This window comes from Apis cerana, linkage group LG4 (assembly GCF_029169275.1).
Source record: "Apis cerana isolate GH-2021 linkage group LG4, AcerK_1.0, whole genome shotgun sequence".
NCBI classification, from domain to species: Eukaryota; Metazoa; Arthropoda; class Insecta; order Hymenoptera; family Apidae; genus Apis; species Apis cerana.
The window spans coordinates 9,347,631-9,363,739 of NC_083855.1; the positions used below are offsets into that span (position 1 = coordinate 9,347,631).

The window sequence follows — 16,109 nt, forward strand, 5'->3', positions numbered from 1 at the left end:
CGTCAAAGATGAGATATGGAATCGAGGTTTTCGAAATGCTTTAAACGGTTTCGAAATGTTTTAATTACACGGTGAAATAACAGAAGGGAACGTGGGAAACAGATGATATTGAAAATGACAACGTGCAGTAGAATGTGAAATTAGTTGACGGTAAATCTCTCGTCCTTTCGTCTCCCCGAGTACTCTCTATTCAATCATTCTCTTCTAAGTAGGATTATACCGGCACCGGCTAAAACAATGGCTTCTTAGACGTGCGGATCAGGCTTAAGTGGTTTAAATTTTGACTATACAAACGATACGAAGTTCTCATAGTACGTGCCTCGCGCAAAAGGAGGCTTAATTATACCACCAGCTAGGAAATTCTCTAAAATGTTTATTTTACCGTTATTACAGTCAATACCGGGTCCGATGTTCGGCTTTGAAATTCTAAATTAACGTTTCTATATTGGAAAATATTAAACGCGTTCAAAGATATAAATATAAATTTGCAATGCGGCAAAGCTCTCCGCGAGATAATCGTGTTGGCCGAAAACGCCGTAACGAGATAGAAAGCGTGCATGCTGGGAAAGTAGCTGACCTCTCACCTTATTTCGTGGGAACTGCACCTCAGCTCCTTTGTAATCCCAGCACGCGAATCGAATTTAAGAAAGCCAACTGCCAGCAGTACGCGGACGTGTATCGGTAAAGTTTTAGTTGCGTTTCCTACTGTACGTAATCCTCGTTCCAAGAAATAGTCACGATACACGCTTTCACGTATCTACCAACCATAATAAATTCAATATGAATCCAACATCATCGATTAATCGTCGCAACGCGGTCTATCCTCCCCCAACCATTTCCAATCGTCGAGTCGATTTTTCCACCGATCTTCTTTCTTTCCGAAAAAGGAACGAAAGTCGAAGAAAAAAAAATCGAAAGTGTTGTCAACGTTTTCGCAGGTACAGGCCGCGCAGAGAAGATGGAAAACGGAGATCCGATGGATGGAATACGGCGCATCGAGGAGGAAGAGAGTGGAAGTTTGGTTTGGGCCGCGATGGATAACGCGGAGGCGGCGAACGATTCGCTCGCGTCCCGGAAATCCCAGCACGCGGAATCGAGTTTAAGAAAGTCGAGGCGAGTCAGTGAGTCAGTGAAGCAGGAGGCAGCCGTGGACGACGGTGGTGAGATCGCAAGGATACCTCCTACCTGTACCAGTGTACCTCGTCGTCGGTACACTGTCAGAGGACGCAAGCGCGCTCGCGCCCCTTATCGAGTTCGAGAGCAAAAGCGACGAGTGTCGGGGTGGTGGTGGTAATGGTGGTGGTGGTGGTGGCGTACATCTATATAGGGTGCATAGAAATAGGTGAGAGGGAGAGAGAGAGAAGAGGGAGGGAGGAGGAAAGGTCGGGAGAGCGAAGGAGAGAGAAGGTTGGAGGGAAGGGTGGCGGCGCACAGCCGGCTCGGAGGCCGAAAGGGGCGAGGGAGAGGAGAGGCGGGTGCAGCTACGAGTCGGGCGCCGCAGTGTTTGTCAGTCCTTCGTATGGACATCACGTCTGACGCGGCCGATAGTCTGCTCGCGGTCTGGCATCGTCGGTGTATACTCGCGAACTGCAAGTTTTGGCGGCATCCATAGCCCCGTTGATCTCGAGGAGGTGGTTCGGCGGCCCGTCGAATCCGCCCGTTCGATGAGAACTCGTGAGAACGCGCGCCTATGCTCGGTGCACCAAGTCTCGCCAAGATCGCGCGGTACCCCGCGGTGGCGGCGTGAGCCGTTCCAGGATTATTAATCATCGGCCGTTCGAGATGTGAAGACGCCGCCGTAACTGGAAGCGATGTGGCTTCCGTTCATACTGCTCGCCTTGATGGCGAGCGGTTCCGCGTGTCCGGATCTGTGCGAGTGTCATCAAAGCGGCGGCGGGGAGAGGGACTTGCCGGTGTTCGTACGCGTCAAGTGTCGCGGACGTGCGCCGGGATTGTCGGAATTGCCGGCCAGGACGAGGAGCCTGGCCGTGGACAGTGCCTACGATTACGAAGTGATCGGTCTGTTCGAGGAGCTAGAAGTGAGCGAAACGTTGAGCGAGTTCCAAGTGATCGGTACCTCGAACGTCGAACGGTACTTCGACGTAAACGACACGGCCGGCGATGCGTCGGCGGATCCCGATAACGCGACCACCACTATCATCGCCGCCGCCGCCGCCGCCACCACCACCACCACCGCCGTCGTCACCACTACTACTACTAGCACGACCACCACCACCACCACTACCACCACCGTCGCCGCTACCACCACCACCACCACCACTACTATTCTACTACCCTACCTCGACGAATTGTCCGTGACGAACTGTTCGTTGGTGTTCTTGAACGTGTCGTGGCACGGATTCGAGCGCGTCACAGCGTTGAACCTGTCGCGAAACAATCTGGCACGGCTGAACGACGTGACGGTGGGCCGTGCGATGAATATGAGCGAGCTGACGCGTTTCGACTTGTCCGACAACTCGCTGACGGACGTGAGTGCCGGGGCTTTTAGGACGCTTGCGGGATTGGTGAGGTTGAGTTTGCGTAGGAACGCGATATCGAACGTGCACGAGGACGCGTTCCGAGGGCTGGACCGGTTGGAGTTTCTCGATTTATCGGACAACAGGCTGGCCGATCTGCCCGACAGCGCGTTGACACCCCTCTACTCGTTGCAGAAGTTGGACCTGAGCGGGAATCAGCTACAAGTTTTGGGCGCCAGGTGGTTCGAGAGCCTGGACAGATTGAGGGAGCTCGACGTTTCGAGGAACGGTTTAGCGCGGGCTGCCTCCGGAACTTTGCAACCACTTCCGGGATTATCGATACTAAAACTGTCGGAGAACCCTCTGAAAGAGAGGGACGTCTCGTTGCTGTTGGGCACCGGTAGACGCTTGGAAACCGTGGACGCGTCTCGCACGGGTTTGGCCAGGGTCCCGGCCGCGCTCACGAGATCGGTCAGAGCGCTCAGGCTGGCCGGCAACAAATTGACCACGATCCGGGGGGGCGACTTGGACAGTTATCCCCTTCTTCGGATATTGGACATCTCGGAGAATCGGTTGACGGACATCGAGGACGACGCTCTCGGCCGGTTGGAGGTTCTCGAGGAGCTGGACATCTCCGGCAACGTTCTGGCCAAGGTGCCGGGCAGCCTGCCCAACAGCCTCACCAGTCTCAAGCTCGAACGAAACGCGATCGGCCGGTTGAGAACGGACGATCTCCAAGGGTTGTACAATCTGAGATCGTTGACGTTGAACGACAACGACATCGAGGAGATCGAGGTGGGGGCCCTCGGTCAATTACCGGTGCTCGAAGAACTCGATCTATCCGATAATCCCGTTAAAACGTTACCGGCTAATACCTTAAGTGGGCCGAGTAATCTCGCCAAGCTTCGTATGGCGGGATTAACCTCGCTTCGGGGGGAGCAACAGGAGCAAAGCGACATGGCGTTTCCGGTGCCCACGCCGGAGAGGCTGGTGTACCTAGACGTGTCGAGAAGCCCGGTCCTGGCCAGGCAGCTTCTCGCGGATGACGCAGCGTTGTCCGCCTGCAAGAGCTTGGTCGAACTGAACCTGTCCCGGACCAACTTAACGAGCCTGAGATTCGACCTGCCTTACATGCTTCCGCAATTGCGCGTCCTCGACTTGGCCGGGAACCGTTGGAATTGCAGCGAGGATCTTTACTGGCTGGGCGAGTGGGTGAGGCAGCACGAGCGACCGAACAAAGACGTTCGATGCGACGCACCTGGCCAATTGTCGGGATCGCCGTTGTACGAATTGCCATCACCGCCTAGCCCTCCACCCACCGCTGCCCCGCCGACCGTCATCACGCCGCCCACCGCCACGACATTATCGATTCCACCTCCGATCGAACGTTCGTCTCGTTTTAATAACCCGACCGCATCTTCCAACGCATCTACTACCCGCCCAGCCACCGTCGCCTCTGTCCACCTGTCATCTGTTGTCACCGAGGGCGCCGCCGAGAATCGATCGCGAGCCGATCGAGATCGCCCCTCCCTCCTCGAGGACTCGTCGTCGATCGAGGGAACGTCGACGAGGCCGGTTCCGCCGCCGGTCGGATCGTGGGGACGAAACGGCGCGAGCTTCGTGGGGACGACGAGGTCGGGGCGGAAGGAGGAGCGAGACCCGGCTAAGAAAGTTATCGAGGTCGATCGGAGCGCCGCGGCGGAGATTAAAAATTCAATTATAGACGTCGGCCGGGACGCGACGAGCGATGGAAAACCGTCAATTATCGGAAGCGGGAACGATTCGGGAACTTTGGATAATCGCGTAGAAGACGGTAGCAAGCAGGGGGGAAGCAGGGGGCCGAGCAAACTCGGCGCATCGTCGGCCAAGACCGCCGCCACCTCCTCGTTCTTCAAGCTATCGAAACTTGGCCCCCCGTTGTCGAAGGAGCAGCCCTTCGAAAAGAAGTATTGGACGAGGAGGAGGGCGAACAATCCGACGAGAGAGAGCTCGGCGGTGCTTCTCGGCGGGGAGAATAATAACAGGGCCGATTCGAACACGATTGCCGAGGAACTGAACGACAGGAGGGCGACCGACTCCGACGCCAGGGTCTCCGAGGCTTTGTCCGCTGGCGCTCATCCGGGGATGTTGGTGCTGGCTGGCGCTGCACTCGGCGCGGCAGCCGCGCTCACCGTCGTGTTGTCGCGACGAGCAACGGTGAGGCGAAGGGACAGGTATCATCGGCACGAGAACATCGAGGTGCACACCCTCACCCCGACCACCGAGCTTTGGTGACCGGAATCCGAGTACGCTCGATTGTTCGACATGGACAAGGTATCTGAACATCGAGGATCACGCGTCAAAAGGACGCGATTACCGGACGTGTACTTCGCCGATATTTAGCAGAAGTAACTTTCGCACAACTCTTTCTTTCTTTCTTTCTTTTTTTCTACTTCTTTTACGCTTTTCTTTTCCGTGCCAGAATCTTTGAAAAGACTTTCGAATCGAACGAGAATTGTGAAAAAAAATAGAAAGACTTTTATATACGAATCAAAAATATCGAACGATCGAATAATTTCGTTCAAATAGAGTTTTATCGAGGATATATATATATATACACACACACACACACTTTTCAACAACGTTTTCTGGCTACGAACCAGATTAACCGGTGTACTGGTTTTCAAGTGAATAGATGAACATTGAACAGTCGTGGCTAGGAACGAACAAAGCTCGAACGGATCACCTTACTTCTCGAGGAAGCTCCGAGTAGTTCCCGAATAACCGCCAGATTCGGCTTTGTCCGTCGGGAAATACGCGTCGGGCACGCGGTAAAGTTTCGGTGAAGGAAACTGTTGGCCGAGATCCCATGGAGTCTGGGGAGAAACCACTCTCTCGATATTCCTCCATCTCCCGATGAACTCGAGGCGGAGGAGAAATACGGTGAAATTTCGAAAAATCCAAGTGTTTCGTCGACGAGAATATAACTCGTCGTCGAGAACGAGTTGGACTGTTCGTTGAACAAAGGGACCCGTGATGTATCGAGGACTTTAACGAGGCGATCGAAAAAAGCCAAAGAGGAATGTGCCCTCCCTTTCCTTTCGGTATCCCGTGAAAAGGATCTTCGTTCCAAAGGCGAACACTGCAGGTGGCAATAATTAAGAAAAAAAGAATAAAAAAATAAAAAAAAGAAAGAAAAAAGAAAGAAAGAAAGAAAAAAAGAAAAAAAAAAGAAAAAAAAAGCAGTCTCTCGCACTGCATCGATCTCAGGCGATCGGAACGTTAAATAGCACACACACAAAGTGACAATAATAATTGTAACGTGCGTTTCTGGATTGGACGCGTTCTTTCTCGTCGCGCGTTCCAGAACACTTCTATGATCTGGAAGTGTGGCTGGGGCTACGTACGGGGAGGGAAATGTGGAGAGAAAATGACGGGGAGGGGAAGAGAGAAAGGCTGGAGAGAAGATGGAGAAAAGAAATTGATGGGACACAGGGAACGTGCTGGCGTGAAATTCGCGGTGGCGAATTGTACGTTTGAATGACAGTGCGAGACGGGGAAGCGAGAGCGATTGTTGGCCGGAAGAACTTTTATCGAACGCTGTGAGATCGAGTGAGAGGAGGAAAAAGAAGGAGGAAGAGGAGAAGGAGAAGAAGAAGGAGAAGAAGAAGAAGAAGGAGAAGAAGAAGAAAAGAGATGCGCGAGTGCACGAAAACGGAGTGTAAGTGAAGAAGGCGAGATGGTGTGAGGAGAAAGTATGCGAGGAGCGAAGAAGCAAAGGGCTAAACAGCGAGAATGGACGAGAGTGAGAGAGACAGAGAAAGAGAGAGAGAGAGAGAAAGAGGAAGGATGAGAGCGAGAGGTAGCGCGTGTGTGTATGCATGTGTGTGTGTGTGAGAGAGAGAGAGAGAAATGATCGCGAGGTGGAAACCGCTCTCAACGACGGCCAACACCGAGTGTACAGAAACGTAGCTTCCGAACTTAATTCTGGCGGCTTGGCCGGTTGCCAAGACTTCTTAACAAACAGAGAAAAAAAAAAGAAAAAAAAAAAAAAAAATACAAGAGTGGAAGAGAGCAGATAAGAAATAACGAAGAGGCTAGACATTATCTTTCTTAAAATAACCAGTGTCAAAGTACCGCTATGATAATAAACCGATGTACAAAGATGCAATTTTTTGGATTATTTTGAAACGCCTTCTCATCGATCGCCACTTTTCGTTTTCGTTTTAGGCGTAGTCCTGTATCTGTCTAATTTATCTTAGAGATATATTTACGTTATTTTATAAATTACGGTATATTTTTAGATTTGTCTTTTTTTTTTTTTTTTTTTTCTTTAAAGTCGAGAGAAATAAATGAGAAATAAATTGACGTCTCTTTTAAGAAAGATAATTTTCTTGGAGAATAATAATGACTGTGACGCGCAGGTAAGTTAACATTTTCTCACGTTTTTTTTTTTTCCTTTTCTTTTCCTTTTTTTTTTTCTTTTTCTCCATTCGTTAATGCGTTTGTTTCCACCGAATAAATCACGGAACACGGATTCATTTTTATTCTGATGTCAGAAATTTTACTACAATGCCTGACACGAGGAAATATTTTTGTTTCGCTTTACGGAGCACGTAAATTTACATCATGCTTCACATCTGACTGTTATAATATTTTGCGATTTATCTTTTGTAGAAGGATAATTGCATGCCAGCCACAGCTATCGATTTTTCGTTGGAACATTTTAATGTTTAATGCGTTACTGTCAAACCGTGTCTCTAAGTATATATTTTCATTAATTGCGAATCTTTTATTAACGAGTGTTTTGCGAATTTTGTTAAACACATACTTATACTTGATAACATTATAATGCATGATTACAAATATTTATTCACATTCCAAATGTATATTTATTCGTCAACAAAATATGTATTATATATACGGTAATATATTTTAATATATACGGTATTAGTATTTAACAACATTTACATTGATTACAAAACGTTTCGTACATATTATGTTGTTGTTTGCTTATAATAATTTCTACGAAAATATAAACCTTGAAAATAGAAATTTTTCTTTCAACAAATAAAACGTGTCCAAAAACGTAATTATATCAGTCCCTGAGATATCGATGAAAAAGGAAATATGATTAATTTCTCCGCCCCTCACCCCTCCCCCCCGGAAACGGAATAATTAGATGCGCCATAAAAAATGAGACCGCGTAATTTATTCCATCATGAAAATGAGTTCCAATATAGAGTTTCCAGACCAAAATTATCACGCTTATTAGCGCGTCAATCGGTCCAACTGATTAATCCTGTAATACGCGATGCAATAAAAAAAATTGGTCGGGCAAAAATTTCTATATCCTGGCGGTAAACAGTATTCCGGTGGTTATATTGGTTATATTGGCGGTGGTGGTGGTGATGCTGGTGGATAATGCGTTATTGGTTCGAAGGCGCGAAATAAGGAAGACGAGGGGGGAAGAAAGAAGAGAAGAGAAGAGAAGAGAAGAGAAGAGGAGAGGAGAGAAGTCAGGAACTGTCGGAAAAAAAGATCGACAGCTGTCGGAAAAATCTGTGCCTTTCAAGATAAGGCGGTATCCGCTTCGATTCGAGATACAAGGATTTCACGCTTTCAGCCATTTATCGAGCAAACAGATTTCCTGCATCTGCCGTTCCCCGTGTTTCGTCTCGTCTTCTTCTTCTTCTTCTTCTTCTTTTTGTTTTTCCCTCTCTCCTCGGAAAGCGAATGAAGCTTTTCGGAAATTCGTGCGTTTAAAATAAAATATTGATGGTTTACCGAGACCGTCCTACTCGGATTCTATATCTCGTGTGTGTACGTTCTCGATTTTTATTCTTTATAAATATTTCAAACGCGCATTGGATTGTAATATTAACATTATAAAATTTATATCGTAGTTTTTATATCTCGCTCGGTGTAATATTTTTGATACGACGACGATTGTAATTGATGTTGATTGTAAAATAACGAATTAACGAAAAAAAAAAAAAATTTAATACCACATACAATTCAGAGAACCGTAAATTAATGTTGGAGCATTCGAAGATTATATAAATATTAAAAAACAATCTCTGCGTATCGACAGATATTTCCGGTGAATGACATCGTTAAAACTCTCTTACCGGGCTGAAATTCTGTATTATTTTTCGTGATTACGTTGCACCATTTGCAACAACAATTTCCACACTTTTTGCTTTAACAACGTCCCCCTCGCTGCAGAAATCCATTTTACAAAACCGTATTATCATACAATTAAAATTAAAACCGTTTCGACGTTATATCCCGAAAGCGAAATTTAATTTACAAATTTTATTTTCACCTTTGCATTAAAGCAATTTCCGCTGATTCAATTATTGACCTCTCGCGAGTTCATTCTCGCCCCCGCATGATGCGCCACGTTTATTAAGTTAAACGACATGTAAAACTAATATCGCGCAGACGACTATTATAACAACAAAGATGACGTTGCTACGGCACTGTAATCGAAATATATCGAAAAATTATTTCATCCCACTTTTCGACAACAAAAATCCTTCCAACTATCGTTTGTAACGTGATCCCCCTCCCCGAGATACGAGAGCACAACTTTTCACGCGTAAACTTTTCCTCGACTATCGACAAATAACTAACGTCAACTTCATCCGCTGTAACAAACATTTCCATAACCAATTCTCAAATGTTTTTACAACACCCAGCCGTATAAAAAGTTTCCGTCCATCTTCATCTTATGTTTCTTTTACCCTAATTCACTCCCTCGATAAAATCTCCCACGATAAACGGATAAAGCGACACTTTTTTAAAAGAAAGAGAAAAGAACAACGTTTTACATTTTTAACTTTCAACCACGCAGAGTTCCTTCCCAAGATTCTCCCCCGTAAATTTCGATTTACAAGAAATTAGAACGAGAAAGAGAGAGAGAGAGAGATAGGAAAGCAAAGGGTGGCGAAGGAAAAGTTTAATTCTCCCCCTGCCCCCGCCGTCTTAATCTCAGTAATTTCATCCCCGCGGAACTCGCTTGTTCCGCAACGAATGTTAATCGGGTTGTTCGCGGTTCCACCGACAAGAGCGATAAGCAGGAAAACATGCTTGCCATCCTCCTTCCACCCCTTGCCTCCCACTCACCAGGAATCGTGATAACGTCACCGGCGAGCAAGGAAAAGGAAAGTCGTAGGAACAAAGAGGGGGGAAGGAGGAGGTAGAGTAGGGTGGTGGGCCGAGGGTGGGTGGGCAGGTTGCAAAATCACGAGACTTTGAGGCAACATGAAATGTTGCTACATGAATAATTCGCGGCGAGCGTGTCGTGGCCCGGGGGCTGAATTTTGCCTGGAACACGGTAACGAGACCGCAACCGAGGGAAAAACGATATTTAGGAGGGGGGAGGGAGGGCGAACGACGAGAGACCGTTCCTTAAAGCCCTTGTTTAAATTTCCTATGGATATAACCCTTCGTGGCAATGCAACTAGGAAATTTAATCACTGTATATATATATATACACCCCGCGGCCACGGAACCGGCGAATTCGGTAACATCTTGCAGAAGTTCGTTATATCCCTACCGTCGCTCACCCCTTGCCTCCCCTTTCTTTCGACTCGATTCCGGTTTAACCAGACGCGGAGGGGAAGGAGGGTTACTACCCTCTGTTTCGTGATATTGACTTCCATCCATCCATCCATTCGGAATGAAAAACGGAATACTGCGGCCAGGATTTCTTGGGAGAGTAGCTTGGATATCCGCGAAATGGAATCGATCTCTTTTCGAGTTTCGTTCCGATGCGAAGAGGGATCGATTTAGTTGTTGCCCGAATACCGTCCGGGAATCGAGTTACCGGAATTCCTGTAGGTGCGATGGTTAAATAGCAATTTAAGTTGAGGAGAGACGTTGAAGAGGCGTGGCAGACTGTTTGGTCGGCAAGTAGCGTGAAATTTCGTTTCACTCTCGCCCTTCCGACGAGTCGGATGAAATTATGAGCTCTGTTACAGCTATTCGATTATTATTTATCGTACGGGAAATAACGCTTCCCGTTCCTACATTTGTGCAATCGTGAAATTCACAACTCGGCATTTTTTCAGGATACGTGACAAAGGATGATTTTAATCTTTCTTTCCCGATATATCATCGATATACATCGTCGAAAAGTGAATCAACCGGAGTCAAACAGGAAATCTGTCAGACGCACGTATCGAAAAAGATTAAACGCACTCTTTAGACCGTATATAATTTCGTAGAAAGCGTATAACGAACTTAAACGGCACCCGTTTCATTCGCTTTCCCCCGCAACCCCTCCCCGCCCTCTTCTTTAATGAGCTACCTATTTCCTCGTTGGCGAGTCAAACGTTTCCTATATCAGAGAAGTTAAATACGGAACCCGACCCAAACTAATTATCCGCGATACCTCGATTAATCCTTCTCGTAACTGCAAGAAGACGGCTATTTGATTTGCCAGTTATCCGCGCGGAGAAAAAAATCGGTAAAACGGATTTTATAAATGGCCAACGAAATTTGGATGATTTCTGTTGTAATTTATGATTTGATATCGCGATTAATCCAAATTTGTAAATAATCAAATATAATTTATTCCCAGATAAATCGTGGCAAACGTTCATTAATTTAATTGCGCAATATTGATTCGTTTAAATACGATAGAACGAACGAGTCTAATTTAAAAAAAAAAAGAACAAAAATACTCGACGCGTTTCGCTGTTTCATTTGATATTTTAATACGATGGAAAACCTATATGCAATTTTATTAGTCAGCTTTATGACCAGTACTTCATAAGAGGCTTTCGTGTTATTCTGCAATAAATATCCTTCGAATAACTTGCGCAGCTTTCAATATCTTGCTATCAAAGAAAGTTATGTAAAAACGGAAACAAATGAGAGCCGAACGATGAATGGGACGGATGGGGTTGAATATTCCAGGCCAGGGTCCAATATGTTTTTTTGCTTCGCTTCCATCGATACACCAATGCCTAACATTGTCTCGTTGAAAAACGATGCTTCTTCTATTCATCAACCTCCAATATTACTTTTCATTTATTCCATTAACATTTTTTATTAAATTTATCATATGTCTCACTCAACCTTAAACGTTAACAACAATAAATTTCTTTTGAAAAATAATTTAAACAATTATTGATAAAAAAAGAAACAGATCAAAGTACAAATATACTATACCATAATTCTCATTCTCGAGCATTCATTAAAAATTAAAAATAGCGTAACCTTTGTCGTATTTAATCTGGATCAGCTTTGCAGAAATACAAAGCCTGTTATCAAAGCATAACGACGACGAGTTATCGAAAATTTGAGTTGACGAAAGATTGAAAGAATCGGAAAAACGGCGTCCATGATATCCTCGATGTGGACGACCAGAATCTAGGTGAACTAGAATTATTATACAGGTCGAAGAAGCGAGAGATTCCCTTCATTTTATCTCGAAAGTCCGCGGAATGTCTTCCAGTGAGCAGAGTCGAGAGTTTCCCGACTTGGCCTCGGGATCTCCACCTCTTTTTACTCGAGCAGAATGCGATCCGACGACGCGCGAAAAATCTCCTTGCGTCCGATTAAACTTATAATCGAAACGTCTTATAACACGTCGACTTATCGAATCGTTTCGCGCGAAAATTCGATTTCACGAGAAGAATGTGTGTTTCGCGAGAAAACCGATTTATCTGAATGCTGTCGAAAAAAAAGGGATCGAAAAAAAAAGAATTTTATTGCCACATTTATGAATTCGATTATTATTTTTTTTTTTTTTACTTATATATTCCTTTTTTTAATTTTTAAAAAGGCAATTTTTTAATCAATTAAAATTCGATTTTCGTACCGATAATGAAGCATCGATATTTGAACAAAAAATTTTCGCTCCTAGATGTTAAAGCTCGAATATTTTTCTTGACATTCTGCACCGTTCCATTGAAATTCTATCGTTTGTCTTTTCCATTTGAATTCGTTGCGTATAAAAAGTTAAAATAAAAATGTCAGCTCTGTTCGATATAGTTTTATCTTTATTGGAAACACTACTCTCGTGTTCGGTATCATCGTCTTTTAAAAATACACGCTGTGGAAATATACGCCTTATTGTTTTTTTTTTTTTTTTGCGAACAAAATTTTTAAAAATAGAATGTAACAGTGTTTCACAAGTGTCTTCTCGAATTAATAATAATAAAATTACAGAAATGATTTTTATTATTAAGACTCGCGGACAATTAAAAAAAAAAGGAAGAGGAAACAGGAGGAAGTGGAAAAAGAGCAACAGATCGCGACCATGTCACGCAAGGGGAACAAAGTGCTGTTGCAATTAAATGTTCATTAAACCTGTATACATATGTGCGACTCTCTGTAGGGGAAAAAATTACTGAAATGTGGACTGTACGTCATAATTCTTCCATTTTCGCATCGCCTACATCGCGTCTAAAAAAATACATGGCGAAGTTTTTAAAAACGAAATCCCATCGTGATGATAAAATCGTGGAGAAATCGTTGCAACCGCAATGAAAAATCATGTACGCGCCATAGCCAGGGCGAAATAGGTAGATAAACAGGGAAAAATGGCATATTGTTAAAACGGGAGAAATGGCATACATTTATCCGCCCTATCCAATCAATTTTTGTATTAACAATCGAGAAAATTGGGCGAAATTTTGCGCGCAAAGAGAATTTATAGCTTTTTTCTCTTTTTATAAAATTTTGTATTTTTGCATCGGTAAAACACATGGTGAAAAATGCAAAATTTTTTTGAAATTGGATTTAATTTTGGAAAATGTAAAATCGTATAAATAAATAGTTTTTCAAATGGCAATTGTCTCCCAGTGTTTCATATAATGAATCTTGACATAAATCTTGACATAAATAGCTTAATATTTTCTTTTTTTTTTTTTTTTTTTTTTACGAAAAACAACTATCCGTATAAAAGAACTAATTACACCGTATTACGCTTCTCTTCGACGAACACGGAATATTTCAACCGGGTTCAAAGGTTGACCCAGGATATAGAAGGGGGACGTACTGACAAACGATTACGTACTATAAAGATGGTCAATACGACATACCTGGCAACTGGATCGTAAGAAAATCCTCGCAATGGATGGCACGGATATACTTCTACTACTACCAGCCGGAAATACTTCCGCGAGTACATTGTTCAGAAAACTCGTAGATACGTGTCTTTGAAATAAACTACGATGCAGGCTAAAGTGAGAAGACAAAAAGAGAGGAGAGGGGGGAAGGGAAAAAAGGACACGAATTCTTCCGCGACTTGCAATAAGAAATTCGAAACATCCTCGAACTTTGTTCGTTTCACTAGGTCCACGAGCATCGAGTCCTTTAACAGCCTGGAAATTACTTTCAAGTTTAGCCAACGTGGATATCAAAAAACAAATTGTATATATTGTACTCGTTTCTCGAGAAAGAATTCGTGATTAATGCACGACGAGATGATCTGATTTATAAAAAATTTGAACACGATTTAAACAAATATAGAATTTTGCGTAATAAATTTTCCAACATTTTAATTTTTGAAATAATTCCTGTTGAATATGGGTTATCCTCTGAATTTTCATCGTTAATGAGGTAGTGTAATTTCTGTAAAATATTTTCTCAGAGATTCAAATTAAAATGATAAATTGTTACGTTTTTACTTCTTCTCTTCTCTCTTTCTCTTTCTTTTTCTATAAGTAAATTGTTTAAAAGTGTTATTTTTAACAGTAAAGAATATTATCAAAAGTAATATCAAAAATATAGGAAAAATCCATGATGTCGTTTGTAAGACAATATTTTACACGTTTATTCTAAATGGGATTACATCAATAAAATTTGATCAATATTCATATTTCTCCGATTCTTTTTTTCACGGGAACAATATATTTTCAAATCGCGATTAAAATTTCAATTGCTTTGCGAGATTTACTTTAGAGAAATTATTGTCTTCGAAAATGAAAATGCAAACATTTTTCCATACACCTTTACAATTTTCACCGAACAATATATAATTTATACCTATATAACATTTGTTCATCGTGCAAAACACCGTTCCAACGCCGAGAAGAAATTTAAAAAAAAAGAAAATTACTCTTCGCAATTCCCTCCTGACAAAACGTTTTCCTTTGAAAAAAAAAAAAAAAGATCAAAAAGATTAAAAGCACAACGAGGAAACGAATACGATACAATATTCTCCTTCCACCTTTCTGAAACGTCTACGAAACGGGCCACTTTCTAGCCGCGCTATTTCCACGTTTCGGTGATTAAGCGTCCCGCATTTATCAGAATCCGTGTCCCTGTTCGCCCGTCAAAGCGAAATCGCGTGTAACACGTTCACCTGACAGGTGAAATGTAAATTCTTGGTTGAATATGGAACGGTGAAAATCGACCGAGAAAGTTTACGTCAACCCCTCCCTTCCCTCCCCTTTTTCATAAATGATCGACGCCCCCCCATGCTTGAAAAATAATCACCCCTTGTTAATCGGTTTTATTATTTACGTATCCGCTTCTCTCTCTCTCTTTCCTTCTCGTTCGACGACTAATCGACTGCTGATCAACATCACGAATTATTGAAAGCGCGAGGCAAACACCGATATCGTTCGAATACGCGACTGCCATCCGACCGCCGCAATAATTGAAACCGATAGTCGTCCCGTCGTAAAATTCCGATTCACGCCTGTGACACGGCCCCTTGCTTCGAAACTCGAAAGATCGATTGAGATTACACGGCGAGAACACCGGCCAGTTCGAAGCTCGATGTATTAACCGACGCCAGAGAAATTGATTCGAGTATGAGAATCGTTCTGAGGGGAAGGGGAAGGGGACGAAGCCAAGCGTTAAAAAGAATGCCGCGGCATTTATGAATCCATCGATCTGGACTCTGGCTCCCTGATAACGGTTTAATCCGCCCGGTTTACGCGTAACGAGAGAATGAAAACGGGGAGAGGGAGAGGGAGAGAGAAAATATAGAACTTGTCATCCGGGAAACGTAAGAAATCTCAAGTTTTTGATCGTGGGGAATGAACAGGAAATTGAAATTAACAACAGGAATTGATCTATCGGGGGATTTTATTTTATAAGTACGGGATGATTGTGTCCAAACAATTGGAATTGGGGAGTAATGGTTTGATAAATTATTTCGTTGGATTTGCATTACTTAATTTTCATTGAAAGTAACCATTAATACAAATAATTTGAATTAATGATTGCTTTCGTTTGAGCAAAAGGATTGAACAGGGATGATAATATCTGTCGATAAATTAATCGATTAAATTAATCGTAATTCGTTTCGCAACGAGTTGAAGTTATAACAGGAGAGATGATAGTTGCAAGATTATAAGAAAACGGGAAATTATAAAATTGTGAAAAGATTCGAACGAAAATAAACGTGTAACGTGTACGTGTATACGAAACGTATTAACTAAATTAAATCAGGGAGACCCAATTGTCCAATGCCTCGTTAATTCGATGGCGTCGCAACATTTGCATAAAAAGGAAGGCACGAAACAAGCATTAACAGCTATTTCTACGATACCGCGCATACCACCGATTCAAACAGCAACCACGGGGTTTGTAACGGTGATTCAGCTAACCACAGATTTACTGTCACGCGAGCTATGCTTTCGTTTGGATTCAAAATCATCCCCGCCCCCCCTGTTTTATTTC

At 43.6% G+C, this 16,109-nt stretch overlaps 2 protein-coding genes across 5 annotated transcripts in view; one reads left to right on the plus strand and one right to left on the minus strand.

Annotated features, from left to right (window-relative positions):
• Positions 1 to 16,109, minus strand: part of LOC107996069 (protein timeless homolog) — a 178,469-nt gene that overhangs the window by 128,028 nt on the left and 34,332 nt on the right. The gene's annotated exons all lie outside the window — the stretch shown is intronic.
• Positions 1,459 to 6,627, plus strand: LOC107997564 (uncharacterized). The gene has a single exon (XM_017056254.3). The coding sequence runs from the start codon at positions 1,812 to 1,814 to the stop codon at positions 4,749 to 4,751; it is 2,940 nt and encodes a 979-aa protein (XP_016911743.2). The 5' UTR covers positions 1,459 to 1,811; the 3' UTR covers positions 4,752 to 6,627.